Source organism: Lactuca virosa, chromosome 9 (assembly GCF_052849685.1).
Source record: "Lactuca virosa cultivar CGN04683 chromosome 9, Lactuca_virosa_CGN04683_v6, whole genome shotgun sequence".
NCBI classification, from domain to species: Eukaryota; Viridiplantae; Streptophyta; class Magnoliopsida; order Asterales; family Asteraceae; genus Lactuca; species Lactuca virosa.
This window is the reverse complement of record NC_136434.1, coordinates 193,129,563-193,147,175: the sequence shown is the minus strand read 5'-3', so window position 1 is coordinate 193,147,175 and position 17,613 is coordinate 193,129,563. Positions and strand designations below refer to the sequence as shown.

Here is a 17,613-nt window from a genome sequence, read left to right as displayed (position 1 = left end):
GCACACACTTACGTAAATTTAACTTTGTCATTTCTAAGTCTATTTCTTGCACACTCTTGGGTTTTGATAGTTTATATCTTACTTTTGAAGTAGTTAATTCCACATAAGTAAATCAAAATCACTATGACAGTAGTATATATACTATTCGATTTTAAATATAACAACATAAACATAACAAATATCACAACATTGATAAGAAAATCAACATTTTAGAAGCATGTAAAAGCTAGAATTTCGATTGAATTTGATAGACGACGTTGATGTCAACTTGAAAGGCCTTCGCAAGAATATCTCCAGCGATATCGGGATTTGACCCAAAAACAGCGTTTGCAATGGTAATAACACCTGGATTTTGACTACTCAAAGCTGCAATAGCAACAGCATAGCCATTTCCCACGTTTTTCTGGAAGTGAATCAGGCCTTCTGGGAACACGAAAACATCGCCTTTCTGAAGTTCTTTTGTGATGAGTCGGTTTTGAGGGTTGGACGTGACAAATCCGACTAGAATACGGCCTTCCATAACAGTCAAAATTTCAGTGGCCCGAGGGTGTGTATGTGGGGGGTTAATACCCTGTGGTGCGAAGTCAATACGTGCCATTGAGATACCAAGAGTGTTAAGTCCTGGCAACTCTTCTACGGTCACCGGAGTCACAGCAGACCCAACCGCATTCGAGGTATTTCCCATTAGCTGCAGTCCTCTATAAAAGAAATCATCAGGTTGTACAAGCCTCGCCTCTTTACAAACCAAGCCATTCACGAATACTACCAAGAAAAATAAATAAATAAATAAACTATTAATCACAATTAAATATAATATATTTTCAAATCATGCATGAATGCAGGAGAGTTTCTCGACTTTCAGCAATAAATTCTTACCTCTGCTATTTTGGTCTGCCACACAGAAGTCCTGAAGAGGACTAGGGTCCGAAGCAAACGCAAGGGAGCAACCCGCCACCAAGAGACCAAATAAAAGCAAATGAGACGTCATTGTTGAGAAGCTGAAAACTTGTTTTTGATGACTTAATTATGGTAGCTGGGAAATCTATGAAATAAAGAGTGGAACTCGCCATGCTTTTATAGTGAAAATATAGGAACATTAAGACTAATACCATCATAGCGTCATCATTATCATCTTGAGATGCATTCAAATTTTGCTGTTCAATTTCTAGAAGCAAGATACATTCAACTTACGTTGTCTGGTTCTTAATTTCATAAAGGTTGCAACTACTAACCTTATATGTCTATGATCCTTCCATTTCGTATATTTACTTATGTACTTTTTCATAACTTCCATACTTAGGATTAATTTTAATAGAACCTTGAATGTTTATTATGCATAGGAATTTTCTACTTATATCAATTTTTTAAGAAAATGAAAAAGTCTTGAAGAACAATATTGACCGTTTCCAAATGAGATCAATATTATAGTTAAAGAATGCTTTATGTATATTTTATTTTTCAATTGATGCATTCCAGGCTTTTCTTGAAACAAAATATTACCTACGTGCACTACAAAAATGTGCACAATTATCAAAAACCATTTATGTGTATAGTCCGTTTGATAATGGGTTTTACTGGTTTGTTAGACACATATCAAAATTGGTTAGAAGAAGGTGTACGTGGGCAATATCTTGTACACATACATAACAAACATTACAAACTTACTACTTTCACTGACAAATGCACAATACGTACTACAGATTATCATCACAAACTTTATAGCGATGTATTGCACACAAATTTAAGATCCATTTACCAACACAGCGTCTTTACTAGCTGTCTGTAAATTACTTGTATTAATTTGACGTCTAAAATTACAAAAAAAAGAAAAAAAAAATCTTAATTTTCCTGAATAAATAAAAGAAAGATAAATTATAACAAAAAATATATTTAGATTTTATAGTATGAATGGAAACAGTAAATATAAGTCCAAAATTTTGCAAAAAAAAGAACCCATAAAACTAAACTACTAGGAAAAAGCAAGGTAGGTTGCTAAATAGCAATGCCTAATCAACGCCGTTTGATCAACCAATGGCTGAGATTTAAAACCATGTTTCATGTGCCTAATCTCTATGTGTGCTTTCTAGTGAAGAATTTGGAAGGAACATCCTACAATAATCTACATCTAATCATATGTCTCTTCCACTAAACTTTTTCTAAAACACACCCCAACCACCAATTTTGATTTATGTGTGGATGTTGGATCAACGATCTCCCTAGATTTCAGCGATGATAGAACACCGAGCAAAGAGGCGAAGATTGAGGAATGGTTAAATTATTAAACAACTCTAAAAAAATCTGGAAAAAATAAATTATTTCATAGTGATTCTCGTCTTCCTTGCTTGATCAGGCGATATGTGCACCCCCTTGTTCGACTCCATTCCCTACGAGTTTTAATGATAGGGGAACTTGTGCCATCTTAATCCATTTGCCATTAGTAACACAAGGTTTTGTTCTTTAATCCATGAAACCTAGATTCGTAATTTTGTATGTTATTGGCTGTTGATATGGATGTAGCTACATGTGTTTAATTTAGTTAAGTAGTAGGCAACGTCCACACTTCCACTTTTTGTTTCTAGTGACATTGTATTTCTGGCTTATTTGTTCATATGTTTTAGGTTCACACTTGCTAGTTACTAATAAATTTCAAGAGAATCCTTGTATGTGTTTTGCTCTCATTTGCCAGTTACCATAGGGCTTCATAATTTCTATTTATTTGCCATGGGTATGGGGAGGTTGTTGCTTTATTTATTCATGTTCAGTTTGAAGACAAATAACGGAAATAAGGGTGGATTAAACCCTAAAAACCTTCTGCATTGAAATGGTGATTGAGGATGGTAATGGTAGGGACGGTGGCGGTTGACGGAGACCGATGAAGGTAGATGAATGGAATGGGGGTAGGTATGGTGACATAAAGTAGGTTGGGGGGGGGGGGGGGCGTAGGGTTTGGGTTTATTAGTTATCTTTCTTAACTATAAAAAGTAAAACAAAAAGACAAAAAAAAAACATATTTAAAAATATACGAAAGTCAGTTTACATAGTTATGTATCGGTCACACAAGTAAGTGAAACCATAACAACCATACTCGTCAAGATAAAAACAATAAGCACTGAACTTCTCACTTTTTTAAAGCACATTGTATGATTTAATCTAATACAAATAGGCACATAAGACAAGTAAATGAAGACATGGTTTTTGAAAAAATCGAGTTCTCTTTTGCAAAATTTGGGTTTAACGAAGGGAAAGGTCATATGACCTTTTATTGTCCTGCTGCCTTCAACTTGATTACCCTTTTCCTCATATTTCTCTACTTTCTCGGTACACTCTTATCTTGAAACACAACAAACCGATTTCGGGGACATTTAGGTTACGATATGGTCTGATAAGGATTCAAAAGGTCGAGTTTTACATGGGATGAAAGCGAGATAAGTCTTACCATCGGCCTCGATGAAGGATCTCCTCCCCCATGTGATTTCATGCAAGTAAAAAGAATTTGTCAACTTTGGTCCCTCCTTCCAAGATCTTAGCATTTTAAGTTTTAATATTATAGATTTTAGTTCTTTGCCAAACAAAAAATACATCTTTTTATGTTAGATAATTAATAATAATTATTTTTTAATATTATTTATATATTTATTATAACTCTTAAGGGAAATTCAATAAAATTAAATAAAGGCACGAATGTTATAATATATTGCATTTTCTTATAAACATGGTTGTCCTCCTAAGGTTACTCAAGAACTCATAAATGAGACAATCAGTAGGAATATATGTAGGTGGAAACTATAATCGTGCATGTTGTCTTGTTTGATTTATCCGTCTTTGTTTTAAAGTGTGGAAGTTGTTTATCCTTTGGAAACCGTGGATGAGAGATGTACACTCGATGATGAGTTGCATCACTATGAGGAAGATGATGGAAGGTATATGAAAGATAAATCAATGATTTAATTTTATTAAGGTTATTTTATTTTATAATTTTTTCGGTTAAGATTTATCTTTATTAGGAATTTTTATGCCCTATATTCATAAAATATTTAGATTTATGTAATCTCCTAATTTAGATGATTTCAATCATAATTATGAGTCATATTAGGGTTTTAGTTTAATTATAAATAGGTTAGCCGCCTTTGACTTTTAGGAGTTGATTTTGATTAATAAAGAATGGTATTTGAAACTCTATTTTCTTTACTTTGTGTTCATGTGGTTGTAATCGGCTATTCAAACCGATCGTCTTATGTCATGAGTAACATATGGTTTTGTTCTTTAATCCATGAAACTTAGATTTTTCATTTTGTATGTTATTGGGTATTGATATGGATGTAGCTACATGTGTTTAATTTGTTTGAAGTAGTAGACAACATCCATACATTTTCTTCTTCTGTCTGTGACATTGTATTTTTGACATATTTGTTTCTATGTTTGATGCTCTCACTTTCTAGTTACCAATGAATGCCAATAGAAGCTCTTCTGTGGCTTTTTCAAACATAGATTTTTATGTTTTGCTATGTATACTTCATTTTCTTTTAGTTAACAAAATCTTGAAAGGTTGGTTGGAGACCAAAGCACTTCGTGATTTCTATTTTTAGGCTTGGATCTTGGGAGGTCTTTTCTTTGATTATAGATGGATATGTTGAAGATAGATGATGCAAATAGGTTTGGGTAAAACCCTAACCACCTTCTGGTTGACAACGGTGGTGGTGGTGGAAGGTGACAGAAGAAGGGAATGGAATGGGAGGTGGGTGGCGTAAAGTGAGGTGGATGGGGTTGGTGATTATTTAGTTTCATTTTTATTATGACAACTAAAATAAAAGAGTTAAAAGGATAAAAAATTAAATTTGTATAGGTCAAGGTGGTTGACTGACCTAGTAACTGATCGAAACACCAAGGACCATATTAATCTTTTTGAAAAATTTGATGGTTGAACTTCTAGTCTTTCTAAAGCAAGTGGGTTATTTACGTAAATTTGTCTTTGTGATTTCTAAGTCTATTTCTTGCACACTCTTAGGTTTGTCTTTGTGATTTCTAAGTCTATTTCTTGCACAAACTTAGGTTTGTCTTTCTGATTTCTAAGTCTATTTCTTGCACACACTTACGTAAATTTAACTTTGTCATTTCTAAGTCTATTTCTTGCACACTCTTGGGTTTTGATAGTTTATATCTTACTTTTGAAGTAGTTAATTCCACATAAGTAAATCAAAATCACTATGACAGTAGTATATATACTATTCGATTTTAAATATAACAACATAAACATAACAAATATCACAACATTGATAAGAAAATCAACATTTTAGAAGCATGTAAAAGCTAGAATTTCGATTGAATTTGATAGACGACGTTGATGTCAACTTGAAAGGCCTTCGCAAGAATATCTCCAGCGATATCGGGATTTGACCCAAAAACAGCGTTTGCAATGGTAATAACACCTGGATTTTGACTACTCAAAGCTGCAATAGCAATAGCATAGCCATTTCCCACGTTTTTCTGGAAGTGAATCAGGCCTTCTGGGAACACGAAAACATCGCCTTTCTGAAGTTCTTTTGTGATGAGTCGGTTTTGAGGGTTGGACGTGACAAATCCGACTAGAATACGGCCTTCCATAACAGTCAAAATTTCAGTGGCCCGAGGGTGTGTATGTGGGGGGTTAATACCCTGTGGTGCGAAGTCAATACGTGCCATTGAGATACCAAGAGTGTTAAGTCCTGGCAACTCTTCTACGGTCACCGGAGTCACAGCAGACCCAACCGCATTCGAGGTATTTCCCATTAGCTGCAGTCCTCTATAAAAGAAATCATCAGGTTGTACAAGCCTCGCCTCTTTACAAACCAAGCCATTCACGAATACTACCAAGAAAAATAAATAAATAAATAAACTATTAATCACAATTAAATATAATATATTTTCAAATCATGCATGAATGCAGGAGAGTTTCTCGACTTTCAGCAATAAATTCTTACCTCTGCTATTTTGGTCTGCCACACAGAAGTCCTGAAGAGGACTAGGGTCCGAAGCAAACGCAAGGGAGCAACCCGCCACCAAGAGACCAAATAAAAGCAAATGAGACGTCATTGTTGAGAAGCTGAAAACTTGTTTTTGATGACTTAATTATGGTAGCTGGGAAATCTATGAAATAAAGAGTGGAACTCGCCATGCTTTTATAGTGAAAATATAGGAACATTAAGACTAATACCATCATAGCGTCATCATTATCATCTTGAGATGCATTCAAATTTTGCTGTTCAATTTCTAGAAGCAAGATACATTCAACTTACGTTGTCTGGTTCTTAATTTCATAAAGGTTGCAACTACTAACCTTATATGTCTATGATCCTTCCATTTCGTATATTTACTTATGTACTTTTTCATAACTTCCATACTTAGGATTAATTTTAATAGAACCTTGAATGTTTATTATGCATAGGAATTTTCTACTTATATCAATTTTTTAAGAAAATGAAAAAGTCTTGAAGAACAATATTGACCGTTTCCAAATGAGATCAATATTATAGTTAAAGAATGCTTTATGTATATTTTATTTTTCAATTGATGCATTCCAGGCTTTTCTTGAAACAAAATATTACCTACGTGCACTACAAAAATGTGCACAATTATCAAAAACCATTTATGTGTATAGTCCGTTTGATAATGGGTTTTACTGGTTTGTTAGACACATATCAAAATTGGTTAGAAGAAGGTGTACGTGGGCAATATCTTGTACACATACATAACAAACATTACAAACTTACTACTTTCACTGACAAATGCACAATACGTACTACAGATTATCATCACAAACTTTATAGCGATGTATTGCACACAAATTTAAGATCCATTTACCAACACAGCGTCTTTACTAGCTGTCTGTAAATTACTTGTATTAATTTGACGTCTAAAATTACAAAAAAAAGAAAAAAAAAATCTTAATTTTCCTGAATAAATAAAAGAAAGATAAATTATAACAAAAAATATATTTAGATTTTATAGTATGAATGGAAACAGTAAATATAAGTCCAAAATTTTGCAAAAAAAAGAACCCATAAAACTAAACTACTAGGAAAAAGCAAGGTAGGTTGCTAAATAGCAATGCCTAATCAACGCCGTTTGATCAACCAATGGCTGAGATTTAAAACCATGTTTCATGTGCCTAATCTCTATGTGTGCTTTCTAGTGAAGAATTTGGAAGGAACATCCTACAATAATCTACATCTAATCATATGTCTCTTCCACTAACCTTTTTCTAAAACACACCCCAACCACCAATTTTGATTTATGTGTGGATGTTGGATCAACGATCTCCCTAGATTTCAGCGATGATAGAACACCGAGCAAAGAGGCGAAGATTGAGGAATGGTTAAATTATTAAACAACTCTAAAAAAATCTGGAAAAAATAAATTATTTCATAGTGATTCTCGTCTTCCTTGCTTGATCAGGCGATATGTGCACCCCCTTGTTCGACTCCATTCCCTACGAGTTTTAATGATAGGGGAACTTGTGCCATCTTAATCCATTTGCCATTAGTAACACAAGGTTTTGTTCTTTAATCCATGAAACCTAGATTCGTAATTTTGTATGTTATTGGCTGTTGATATGGATGTAGCTACATGTGTTTAATTTAGTTAAGTAGTAGGCAACGTCCACACTTCCACTTTTTGTTTCTAGTGACATTGTATTTCTGGCTTATTTGTTCATATGTTTTAGGTTCACACTTGCTAGTTACTAATAAATTTCAAGAGAATCCTTGTATGTGTTTTGCTCTCATTTGCCAGTTACCATAGGGCTTCATAATTTCTATTTATTTGCCATGGGTATGGGGAGGTTGTTGCTTTATTTATTCATGTTCAGTTTGAAGACAAATAACGGAAATAAGGGTGGATTAAACCCTAAAAACCTTCTGCATTGAAATGGTGATTGAGGATGGTAATGGTAGGGACGGTGGCGGTTGACGGAGACCGATGAAGGTAGATGAATGGAATGGGGGTAGGTATGGTGACATAAAGTAGGTTGGGGGGGGGGGGGGGGGCGTAGGGTTTGGGTTTATTAGTTATCTTTCTTAACTATAAAAAGTAAAACAAAAAGACAAAAAAAAAACATATTTAAAAATATACGAAAGTCAGTTTACATAGTTATGTATCGGTCACACAAGTAAGTGAAACCATAACAACCATACTCGTCAAGATAAAAACAATAAGCACTGAACTTCTCACTTTTTTAAAGCACATTGTATGATTTAATCTAATACAAATAGGCACATAAGACAAGTAAATGAAGACATGGTTTTTGAAAAAATCGAGTTCTCTTTTGCAAAATTTGGGTTTAACGAAGGGAAAGGTCATATGACCTTTTATTGTCCTGCTGCCTTCAACTTGATTACCCTCTTCCTCATATTTCTCTACTTTCTCGGTACACTCTTATCTTGAAACACAACAAACCGATTTCGGGGACATTTAGGTTACGATATGGTCTGATAAGGATTCAAAAGGTCGAGTTTTACATGGGATGAAAGCGAGATAAGTCTTACCATCGGCCTCGATGAAGGATCTCCTCCCCCATGTGATTTCATGCAAGTAAAAAGAATTTGTCAACTTTGGTCCCTCCTTCCAAGATCTTAGCATTTTAAGTTTTAATATTATAGATTTTAGTTCTTTGCCAAAAAAAAATACATCTTTTTATGTTAGATAATTAATAATAATTATTTTTTAATATTATTTATATATTTATTATAACTCTTAAGGGAAATTCAATAAAATTAAATAAAGGCACGAATGTTATAATATATTGCATTTTCTTATAAACATGGTTGTCCTCCTAAGGTTACTCAAGAACTCATAAATGAGACAATCAGTAGGAATATATGTAGGTGGAAACTATAATCGTGCATGTTGTCTTGTTTGATTTATCCGTCTTTGTTTTAAAGTGTGGAAGTTGTTTATCCTTTGGAAACCGTGGATGAGAGATGTACACTCGATGATGAGTTGCATCACTATGAGGAAGATGATGGAAGGTATATGAAAGATAAATCAATGATTTAATTTTATTAAGGTTATTTTATTTTATAATTTTTTCGGTTAAGATTTATCTTTATTAGGAATTTTTATGCCCTATATTCATAAAATATTTAGATTTATGTAATCTCCTAATTTAGATGATTTCAATCATAATTATGAGTCATATTAGGGTTTTAGTTTAATTATAAATAGGTTAGCCGCCTTTGACTTTTAGGAGTTGATTTTGATTAATAAAGAATGGTATTTGAAACTCTATTTTCTTTACTTTGTGTTCATGTGGTTGTAATCGGCTATTCAAACCGATCGTCTTATGTCATGAGTAACATATGGTTTTGTTCTTTAATCCATGAAACTTAGATTTTTCATTTTGTATGTTATTGGGTATTGATATGGATGTAGCTACATGTGTTTAATTTGTTTGAAGTAGTAGACAACATCCATACATTTTCTTTTTCTGTCTGTGACATTGTATTTTTGACATATTTGTTTCTATGTTTGATGCTCTCACTTTCTAGTTACCAATGAATGCCAATAGAAGCTCTTCTGTGGCTTTTTCAAACATAGATTTTTATGTTTTGCTATGTATACTTCATTTTCTTTTAGTTAACAAAATCTTGAAAGGTTGGTTGGAGACCAAAGCACTTCGTGATTTCTATTTTTAGGCTTGGATCTTGGGAGGTCTTTTCTTTGATTATAGATGGATATGTTGAAGATAGATGATGCAAATAGGTTTGGGTAAAACCCTAACCACCTTCTGGTTGACAACGGTGGTGGTGGTGGAAGGTGACAGAAGAAGGGAATGGAATGGGAGGTGGGTGGCGTAAAGTGAGGTGGATGGGGTTGGTGATTATTTAGTTTCATTTTTATTATGACAACTAAAATAAAAGAGTTAAAAGGATAAAAAATTAAATTTGTATAGGTCAAGGTGGTTGACTGACCTAGTAACCGATCGAAACACCAAGGACCATATTAATCTTTTTGAAAAATTTGATGGTTGAACTTCTAGTCTTTCTAAAGCAAGTGGGTTATTTACGTAAATTTGTCTTTGTGATTTCTAAGTCTATTTCTTGCACACTCTTAGGTTTGTCTTTGTGATTTCTAAGTCTATTTCTTGCAAAAACTTAGGTTTGTCTTTCTGATTTCTAAGTCTATTTCTTGCACACACTTACGTAAATTTAACTTTGTCATTTATAAGTCTATTTCTTGCACACTCTTGGGTTTTGATAGTTTATATCTTACTTTTGAAGTAGTTAATTCCACATAAGTAAATCAAAATCACTATGACAGTAGTATATATACTATTCGATTTTAAATATAACAACATAAACATAACAAATATCACAACACTGATAAGAAAATCAACATTTTAGAAGCATGTAAAAGCTAGAATTTCGATTGAATTTGATAGACGACGTTGATGTCAACTTGAAAGGCCTTCGCAAGAATATCTCCAGCGATATCGGGATTTGACCCAAAAACAGCGTTTGCAATGGTAATAACACCTGGATTTTGACTACTCAAAGCTGCAATAGCAACAGCATAGCCATTTCCCACGTTTTTCTGGAAGTGAATCAGGCCTTCTGGGAACACGAAAACATCGCCTTTCTGAAGTTCTTTTGTGATGAGTCGGTTTTGAGGGTTGGACGTGACAAATCCGACTAGAATACGGCCTTCCATAACAGTCAAAATTTCAGTGGCCCGAGGGTGTGTATGTGGGGGGTTAATACCCTGTGGTGCGAAGTCAATACGTGCCATTGAGATACCAAGAGTGTTAAGTCCTGGCAACTCTTCTACGGTCACCGGAGTCACAGCAGACCCAACCGCATTCGAGGTATTTCCCATTAGCTGCAGTCCTCTATAAAAGAAATCATCAGGTTGTACAAGCCTCGCCTCTTTACAAACCAAGCCATTCACGAATACTACCAAGAAAAATAAATAAATAAATAAACTATTAATCACAATTAAATATAATATATTTTCAAATCATGCATGAATGCAGGAGAGTTTCTCGACTTTCAGCAATAAATTCTTACCTCTGCTATTTTGGTCTGCCACACAGAAGTCCTGAAGAGGACTAGGGTCCGAAGCAAACGCAAGGGAGCAACCCGCCACCAAGAGACCAAATAAAAGCAAATGAGACGTCATTGTTGAGAAGCTGAAAACTTGTTTTTGATGACTTAATTATGGTAGCTGGGAAATCTATGAAATAAAGAGTGGAACTCGCCATGCTTTTATAGTGAAAATATAGGAACATTAAGACTAATACCATCATAGCGTCATCATTATCATCTTGAGATGCATTCAAATTTTGCTGTTCAATTTCTAGAAGCAAGATACATTCAACTTACGTTGTCTGGTTCTTAATTTCATAAAGGTTGCAACTACTAACCTTATATGTCTATGATCCTTCCATTTCGTATATTTACTTATGTACTTTTTCATAACTTCCATACTTAGGATTAATTTTAATAGAACCTTGAATGTTTATTATGCATAGGAATTTTCTACTTATATCAATTTTTTAAGAAAATGAAAAAGTCTTGAAGAACAATATTGACCGTTTCCAAATGAGATCAATATTATAGTTAAAGAATGCTTTATGTATATTTTATTTTTCAATTGATGCATTCCAGGCTTTTCTTGAAACAAAATATTACCTACGTGCACTACAAAAATGTGCACAATTATCAAAAACCATTTATGTGTATAGTCCGTTTGATAATGGGTTTTACTGGTTTGTTAGACACATATCAAAATTGGTTAGAAGAAGGTGTACGTGGGCAATATCTTGTACACATACATAACAAACATTACAAACTTACTACTTTCACTGACAAATGCACAATACGTACTACAGATTATCATCACAAACTTTATAGCGATGTATTGCACACAAATTTAAGATCCATTTACCAACACAGCGTCTTTACTAGCTGTCTGTAAATTACTTGTATTAATTTGACGTCTAAAATTACAAAAAAAAGAAAAAAAAAATCTTAATTTTCCTGAATAAATAAAAGAAAGATAAATTATAACAAAAAATATATTTAGATTTTATAGTATGAATGGAAACAGTAAATATAAGTCCAAAATTTTGCAAAAAAAAGAACCCATAAAACTAAACTACTAGGAAAAAGCAAGGTAGGTTGCTAAATAGCAATGCCTAATCAACGCTGTTTGATCAACCAATGGCTGAGATTTAAAACCATGTTTCATGTGCCTAATCTCTATGTGTGCTTTCTAGTGAAGAATTTGGAAGGAACATCCTACAATAATCTACATCTAATCATATGTCTCTTCCACTAACCTTTTTCTAAAACACACCCCAACCACCAATTTTGATTTATGTGTGGATGTTGGATCAACGATCTCCCTACATTTCAGCGATGATAGAACACCGAGCAAAGAGGCGAAGATTGAGGAATGGTTAAATTATTAAACAACTCTAAAAAATCTGGAAAAAATAAATTATTTCATAGTGATTCTCGTCTTCCTTGCTTGATCAGGCGATATGTGCACCCCCTTGTTCGACTCCATTCCCTACGAGTTTTAATGATAGGGGAACTTGTGTCATCTTAATCCATTTGCCATTAGTAACACAAGGTTTTGTTCTTTAATCCATGAAACCTAGATTCGTAATTTTGTATGTTATTGGCTGTTGATATGGATGTAGCTACATGTGTTTAATTTAATTAAGTAGTAGGCAACGTCCACACTTCCACTTTTTGTTTCTAGTGACATTGTATTTCTGGCTTATTTGTTCATATGTTTTAGGTTCACACTTGCTAGTTACTAATAAATTTCAAGAGAATCCTTGTATGTGTTTTGCTCTCATTTGCCAGTTACCATAGGGCTTCATAATTTCTATTTATTTGCCATGGGTATGGGGAGGTTGTTGCTTTATTTATTCATGTTCAGTTTGAAGACAAATAACGGAAATAAGGGTGGATTAAACCCTAAAAACCTTCTGCATTGAAATGGTGATTGAGGATGGTAATGGTAGGGACGGTGGCGGTTGACGGAGACCGATGAAGGTAGATGAATGGAATGGGGGTAGGTATGGTGACATAAAGTAGGTTGGGGGGGGGGGGGGCGTAGGGTTTGGGTTTATTAGTTATCTTTCTTAACTATAAAAAGTAAAACAAAAAGACAAAAAAAAACATATTTAAAAATATACGAAAGTCAGTTTACATAGTTATGTATCGGTCACACAAGTAAGTGAAACCATAACAACCATACTCGTCAAGATAAAAACAATAAGCACTGAACTTCTCACTTTTTTAAAGCACATTGTATGATTTAATCTAATACAAATAGGCACATAAGACAAGTAAATGAAGACATGGTTTTTGAAAAAATCGAGTTCTCTTTTGCAAAATTTGGGTTTAACGAAGGGAAAGGTCATATGACCTTTTATTGTCCTGCTGCCTTCAACTTGATTACCCTCTTCCTCATATTTCTCTACTTTCTCGGTACACTCTTATCTTGAAACACAACAAACCGATTTCGGGGACATTTAGGTTACGATATGGTCTGATAAGGATTCAACAGGTCGAGTTTTACATGGGATGAAAGCGAGATAAGTCTTACCATCGGCCTCGATGAAGGATCTCCTCCCCCATCTGATTTCATGCAAGTAAAAAGAATTTGTCAACTTTGGTCCCTCCTTCCAAGATCTTAGCATTTTAAGTTTTAATATTATAGATTTTAGTTCTTTGCCAAAAAAAATACATCTTTTTATGTTAGATAATTAATAATAATTATTTTTTAATATTATTTTTATATTTATTATAACTCTTAAGGGAAATTCAATAAAATTAAATAAAGGCACGAATGTTATAATATATTGCATTTTCTTATAAACATGGTTGTCCTCCTAAGGTTACTCAAGAACTCATAAATGAGACAATCAGTAGGAATATATGTAGGTGGAAACTATAATCGTGCATGTTGTCTTGTTTGATTTATCCGTCTTTGTTTTAAAGTGTGGAAGTTGTTTGTCCTTTGGAAACCGTGGATGAGAGATGTACACTCGATGATGAGTTGCATCACTATGAGGAAGATGATGGAAGGTATATGAAAGATAAATCAATGATTTAATTTTATTAAGGTTATTTTATTTTATAATTTTTTCGGTTAAGATTTATCTTTATTAGGAATTTTTATGCCCTATATTCATAAAATATTTAGATTTATGTAATCTCCTAATTTAGATGATTTCAATCATAATTATGAGTCATATTAGGGTTTTAGTTTAATTATAAATAGGTTAGCCGCCTTTGACTTTTAGGATTTGATTTTGATTAATAAAGAATGGTATTTGAAACTCTATTTTCTTTACTTTGTGTTCATGTGGTTGTAATCGGCTATTCAAACCGATCGTCTTATGTCATGAGTAACATATGGTTTTGTTCTTTAATCCATGAAACTTAGATTTTTCATTTTGTATGTTATTGGGTATTGATATGGATGTAGCTACATGTGTTTAATTTGTTTGAAGTAGTAGACAACATCCATACATTTTCTTTTTCTGTCCGTGACATTGTATTTTTGACATATTTGTTTCTATGTTTGATGCTCTCACTTTCTAGTTACCAATGAATGCCAATAGAAGCTCTTCTGTGGCTTTTTCAAACATAGATTTTTATGTTTTGCTATGTATACTTCATTTTCTTTTAGTTAACAAAATCTTGAAAGGTTGGTTGGAGACTAAAGCACTTCGTGATTTCTATTTTTAGGCTTGGATCTTGGGAGGTCTTTTCTTTGATTATAGATGGATATGTTGAAGATAGATGATGCAAATAGGTTTGGGTAAAACCCTAACCACCTTCTGGTTGACAACGGTGGTGGTGGTGGAAGGTGACAGAAGAAGGGAATGGAATGGGAGGTGGGTGGCGTAAAGTGAGGTGGATGGGGTTGGTGATTATTTAGTTTCATTTTTATTATGACAACTAAAATAAAAGAGTTAAAAAGATAAAAAATTAAATTTGTATAGGTCAAGGTGGTTGACTGACCTAGTAACTGATCGAAACACCAAGGACCATATTAATCTTTTTGAAAAATTTGATGGTTGAACTTCTAGTCTTTCTAAAGCAAGTGGGTTATTTACGTAAATTTGTCTTTGTGATTTCTAAGTCTATTTCTTGCACACTCTTAGGTTTGTCTTTGTGATTTCTAAGTCTATTTCTTGCACAAACTTAGGTTTGTCTTTCTGATTTCTAAGTCTATTTCTTGCACACACTTACGTAAATTTAACTTTGTCATTTCTAAGTCTATTTCTTGCACACTCTTGGGTTTTGATAGTTTATATCTTACTTTTGAAGTAGTTAATTCCACATAAGTAAATCAAAATCACTATGACAGTAGTATATATACTATTCGATTTTAAATATAACAACATAAACATAACAAATATCACAACATTGATAAGAAAATCAACATTTTAGAAGCATGTAAAAGCTAGAATTTCGATTGAATTTGATAGACGACGTTGATGTCAACTTGAAAGGCCTTCGCAAGAATATCTCCAGCGATATCGGGATTTGACCCAAAAACAGCGTTTGCAATGGTAATAACACCTGGATTTTGACTACTCAAAGCTGCAATAGCAACAGCATAGCCATTTCCCACGTTTTTCTGGAAGTGAATCAGGCCTTCTGGGAACACGAAAACATCGCCTTTCTGAAGTTCTTTTGTGATGAGTCGGTTTTGAGGGTTGGACGTGACAAATCCGACTAGAATACGGCCTTCCATAACAGTCAAAATTTCAGTGGCCCGAGGGTGTGTATGTGGGGGGTTAATACCCTGTGGTGCGAAGTCAATACGTGCCATTGAGATACCAAGAGTGTTAAGTCCTGGCAACTCTTCTACGGTCACCGGAGTCACAGCAGACCCAACCGCATTCGAGGTATTTCCCATTAGCTGCAGTCCTCTATAAAAGAAATCATCAGGTTGTACAAGCCTCGCCTCTTTACAAACCAAGCCATTCACGAATACTACCAAGAAAAATAAATAAATAAATAAACTATTAATCACAATTAAATATAATATATTTTCAAATCATGCATGAATGCAGGAGAGTTTCTCGACTTTCAGCAATAAATTCTTACCTCTGCTATTTTGGTCTGCCACACAGAAGTCCTGAAGAGGACTAGGGTCCGAAGCAAACGCAAGGGAGCAACCCGCCACCAAGAGACCAAATAAAAGCAAATGAGACGTCATTGTTGAGAAGCTGAAAACTTGTTTTTGATGACTTAATTATGGTAGCTGGGAAATCTATGAAATAAAGAGTGGAACTCGCCATGCTTTTATAGTGAAAATATAGGAACATTAAGACTAATACCATCATAGCGTCATCATTATCATCTTGAGATGCATTCAAATTTTGCTGTTCAATTTCTAGAAGCAAGATACATTCAACTTACGTTGTCTGGTTCTTAATTTCATAAAGGTTGCAACTACTAACCTTATATGTCTATGATCCTTCCATTTCGTATATTTACTTATGTACTTTTTCATAACTTCCATACTTAGGATTAATTTTAATAGAACCTTGAATGTTTATTATGCATAGGAATTTTCTACTTATATCAATTTTTTAAGAAAATGAAAAAGTCTTGAAGAACAATATTGACCGTTTCCAAATGAGATCAATATTATAGTTAAAGAATGCTTTATGTATATTTTATTTTTCAATTGATGCATTCCAGGCTTTTCTTGAAACAAAATATTACCTACGTGCACTACAAAAATGTGCACAATTATCAAAAACCATTTATGTGTATAGTCCGTTTGATAATGGGTTTTACTGGTTTGTTAGACACATATCAAAATTGGTTAGAAGAAGGTGTACGTGGGCAATATCTTGTACACATACATAACAAACATTACAAACTTACTACTTTCACTGACAAATGCACAATACGTACTACAGATTATCATCACAAACTTTATAGCGATGTATTGCACACAAATTTAAGATCCATTTACCAACACAGTGTCTTTACTAGCTGTCTGTAAATTACTTGTATTAATTTGACGTCTAAAATTACAAAAAAAAGAAAAAAAAAATCTTAATTTTCCTGAATAAATAAAAGAAAGATAAATTATAACAAAAAATATATTTAGATTTTATAGTATGAATGGAAACAGTAAATATAAGTCCAAAATTTTGCAAAAAAAAGAACCCATAAAACTAAACTACTAGGAAAAAGCAAGGTAGGTTGCTAAATAGCAATGCCTAATCAACGCTGTTTGATCAACCAATGGCTGAGATTTAAAACCATGTTTCATGTGCCTAATCTCTATGTGTGCTTTCTAGTGAAGAATTTGGAAGGAACATCCTACAATAATCTACATCTAATCATATGTCTCTTCCACTAACCTTTTTCTAAAACACACCCCAACCACCAATTTTGATTTATGTGTGGATGTTGGATCAACGATCTTCCTAGATTTCAGCGATGATAGAACACCGAGCAAAGAGGCGAAGATTGAGGAATGGTTAAATTATTAAACAACTCTAAAAAAATCTGGAAAAAATAAATTATTTCATAGTGATTCTCGTCTTCCTTGCTTGATCAGGCGATATGTGCACCCCCTTGTTCG

General features: G+C 33.6%; 4 protein-coding genes across 4 annotated transcripts; all 4 read right to left on the bottom strand.

The window, feature by feature from the left end:
- Positions 1–226: 226 nt before the first annotated feature.
- LOC145140912 (putative germin-like protein 2-1) lies at positions 227–988 on the bottom strand. The gene is made up of 2 exons (XM_079074295.1): positions 877–988; positions 227–762 (listed from the first exon to the last, which is right to left on the bottom strand). Exons 1-2 carry the CDS (start codon positions 986–988, stop codon positions 227–229), a joined length of 648 nt encoding a protein of 215 aa, XP_078930421.1.
- A 4,319-nt stretch (positions 989–5,307) lies between these two features.
- On the bottom strand, positions 5,308–6,069 carry LOC145141299 (putative germin-like protein 2-1). Its single transcript, XM_079074592.1, has 2 exons — positions 5,958–6,069; positions 5,308–5,843 (listed from the first exon to the last, which is right to left on the bottom strand). The coding sequence occupies exons 1-2, from the start codon at positions 6,067–6,069 to the stop codon at positions 5,308–5,310; spliced, it is 648 nt and encodes a 215-aa protein (XP_078930718.1).
- A 4,320-nt stretch (positions 6,070–10,389) lies between these two features.
- Positions 10,390–11,151, bottom strand: LOC145140717 (putative germin-like protein 2-1). The gene is made up of 2 exons (XM_079074124.1): positions 11,040–11,151; positions 10,390–10,925 (listed from the first exon to the last, which is right to left on the bottom strand). The coding sequence occupies exons 1-2, from the start codon at positions 11,149–11,151 to the stop codon at positions 10,390–10,392; spliced, it is 648 nt and encodes a 215-aa protein (XP_078930250.1).
- Positions 11,152–15,465: 4,314 nt separating this feature from the next.
- LOC145138884 (putative germin-like protein 2-1) lies at positions 15,466–16,227 on the bottom strand. The gene is made up of 2 exons (XM_079072898.1): positions 16,116–16,227; positions 15,466–16,001 (listed from the first exon to the last, which is right to left on the bottom strand). Exons 1-2 carry the CDS (start codon positions 16,225–16,227, stop codon positions 15,466–15,468), a joined length of 648 nt encoding a protein of 215 aa, XP_078929024.1.
- Positions 16,228–17,613: the final 1,386 nt, after the last annotated feature.

Bases quoted from the DNA above. Each gene is read 5' to 3' on its own strand.
- LOC145138884 (XM_079072898.1), bottom strand. From the start codon at position 16,227: ATGACGTCTCATTTGCTTTTATTTGGTCTCTTGGTGGCGGGTTGCTCC. The intron at 16,002-16,115 runs GTAAGAATTTAT...TTTTCTTGGTAG, and splicing joins GGCAGACCAAAATAGCAGAG to TATTCGTGAATGGCTTGGTT.
- LOC145140912 (XM_079074295.1), bottom strand. From the start codon at position 988: ATGACGTCTCATTTGCTTTTATTTGGTCTCTTGGTGGCGGGTTGCTCC. The intron at 763-876 runs GTAAGAATTTAT...TTTTCTTGGTAG, and splicing joins GGCAGACCAAAATAGCAGAG to TATTCGTGAATGGCTTGGTT.
- LOC145140717 (XM_079074124.1), bottom strand. From the start codon at position 11,151: ATGACGTCTCATTTGCTTTTATTTGGTCTCTTGGTGGCGGGTTGCTCC. The intron at 10,926-11,039 runs GTAAGAATTTAT...TTTTCTTGGTAG, and splicing joins GGCAGACCAAAATAGCAGAG to TATTCGTGAATGGCTTGGTT.
- LOC145141299 (XM_079074592.1), bottom strand. From the start codon at position 6,069: ATGACGTCTCATTTGCTTTTATTTGGTCTCTTGGTGGCGGGTTGCTCC. The intron at 5,844-5,957 runs GTAAGAATTTAT...TTTTCTTGGTAG, and splicing joins GGCAGACCAAAATAGCAGAG to TATTCGTGAATGGCTTGGTT.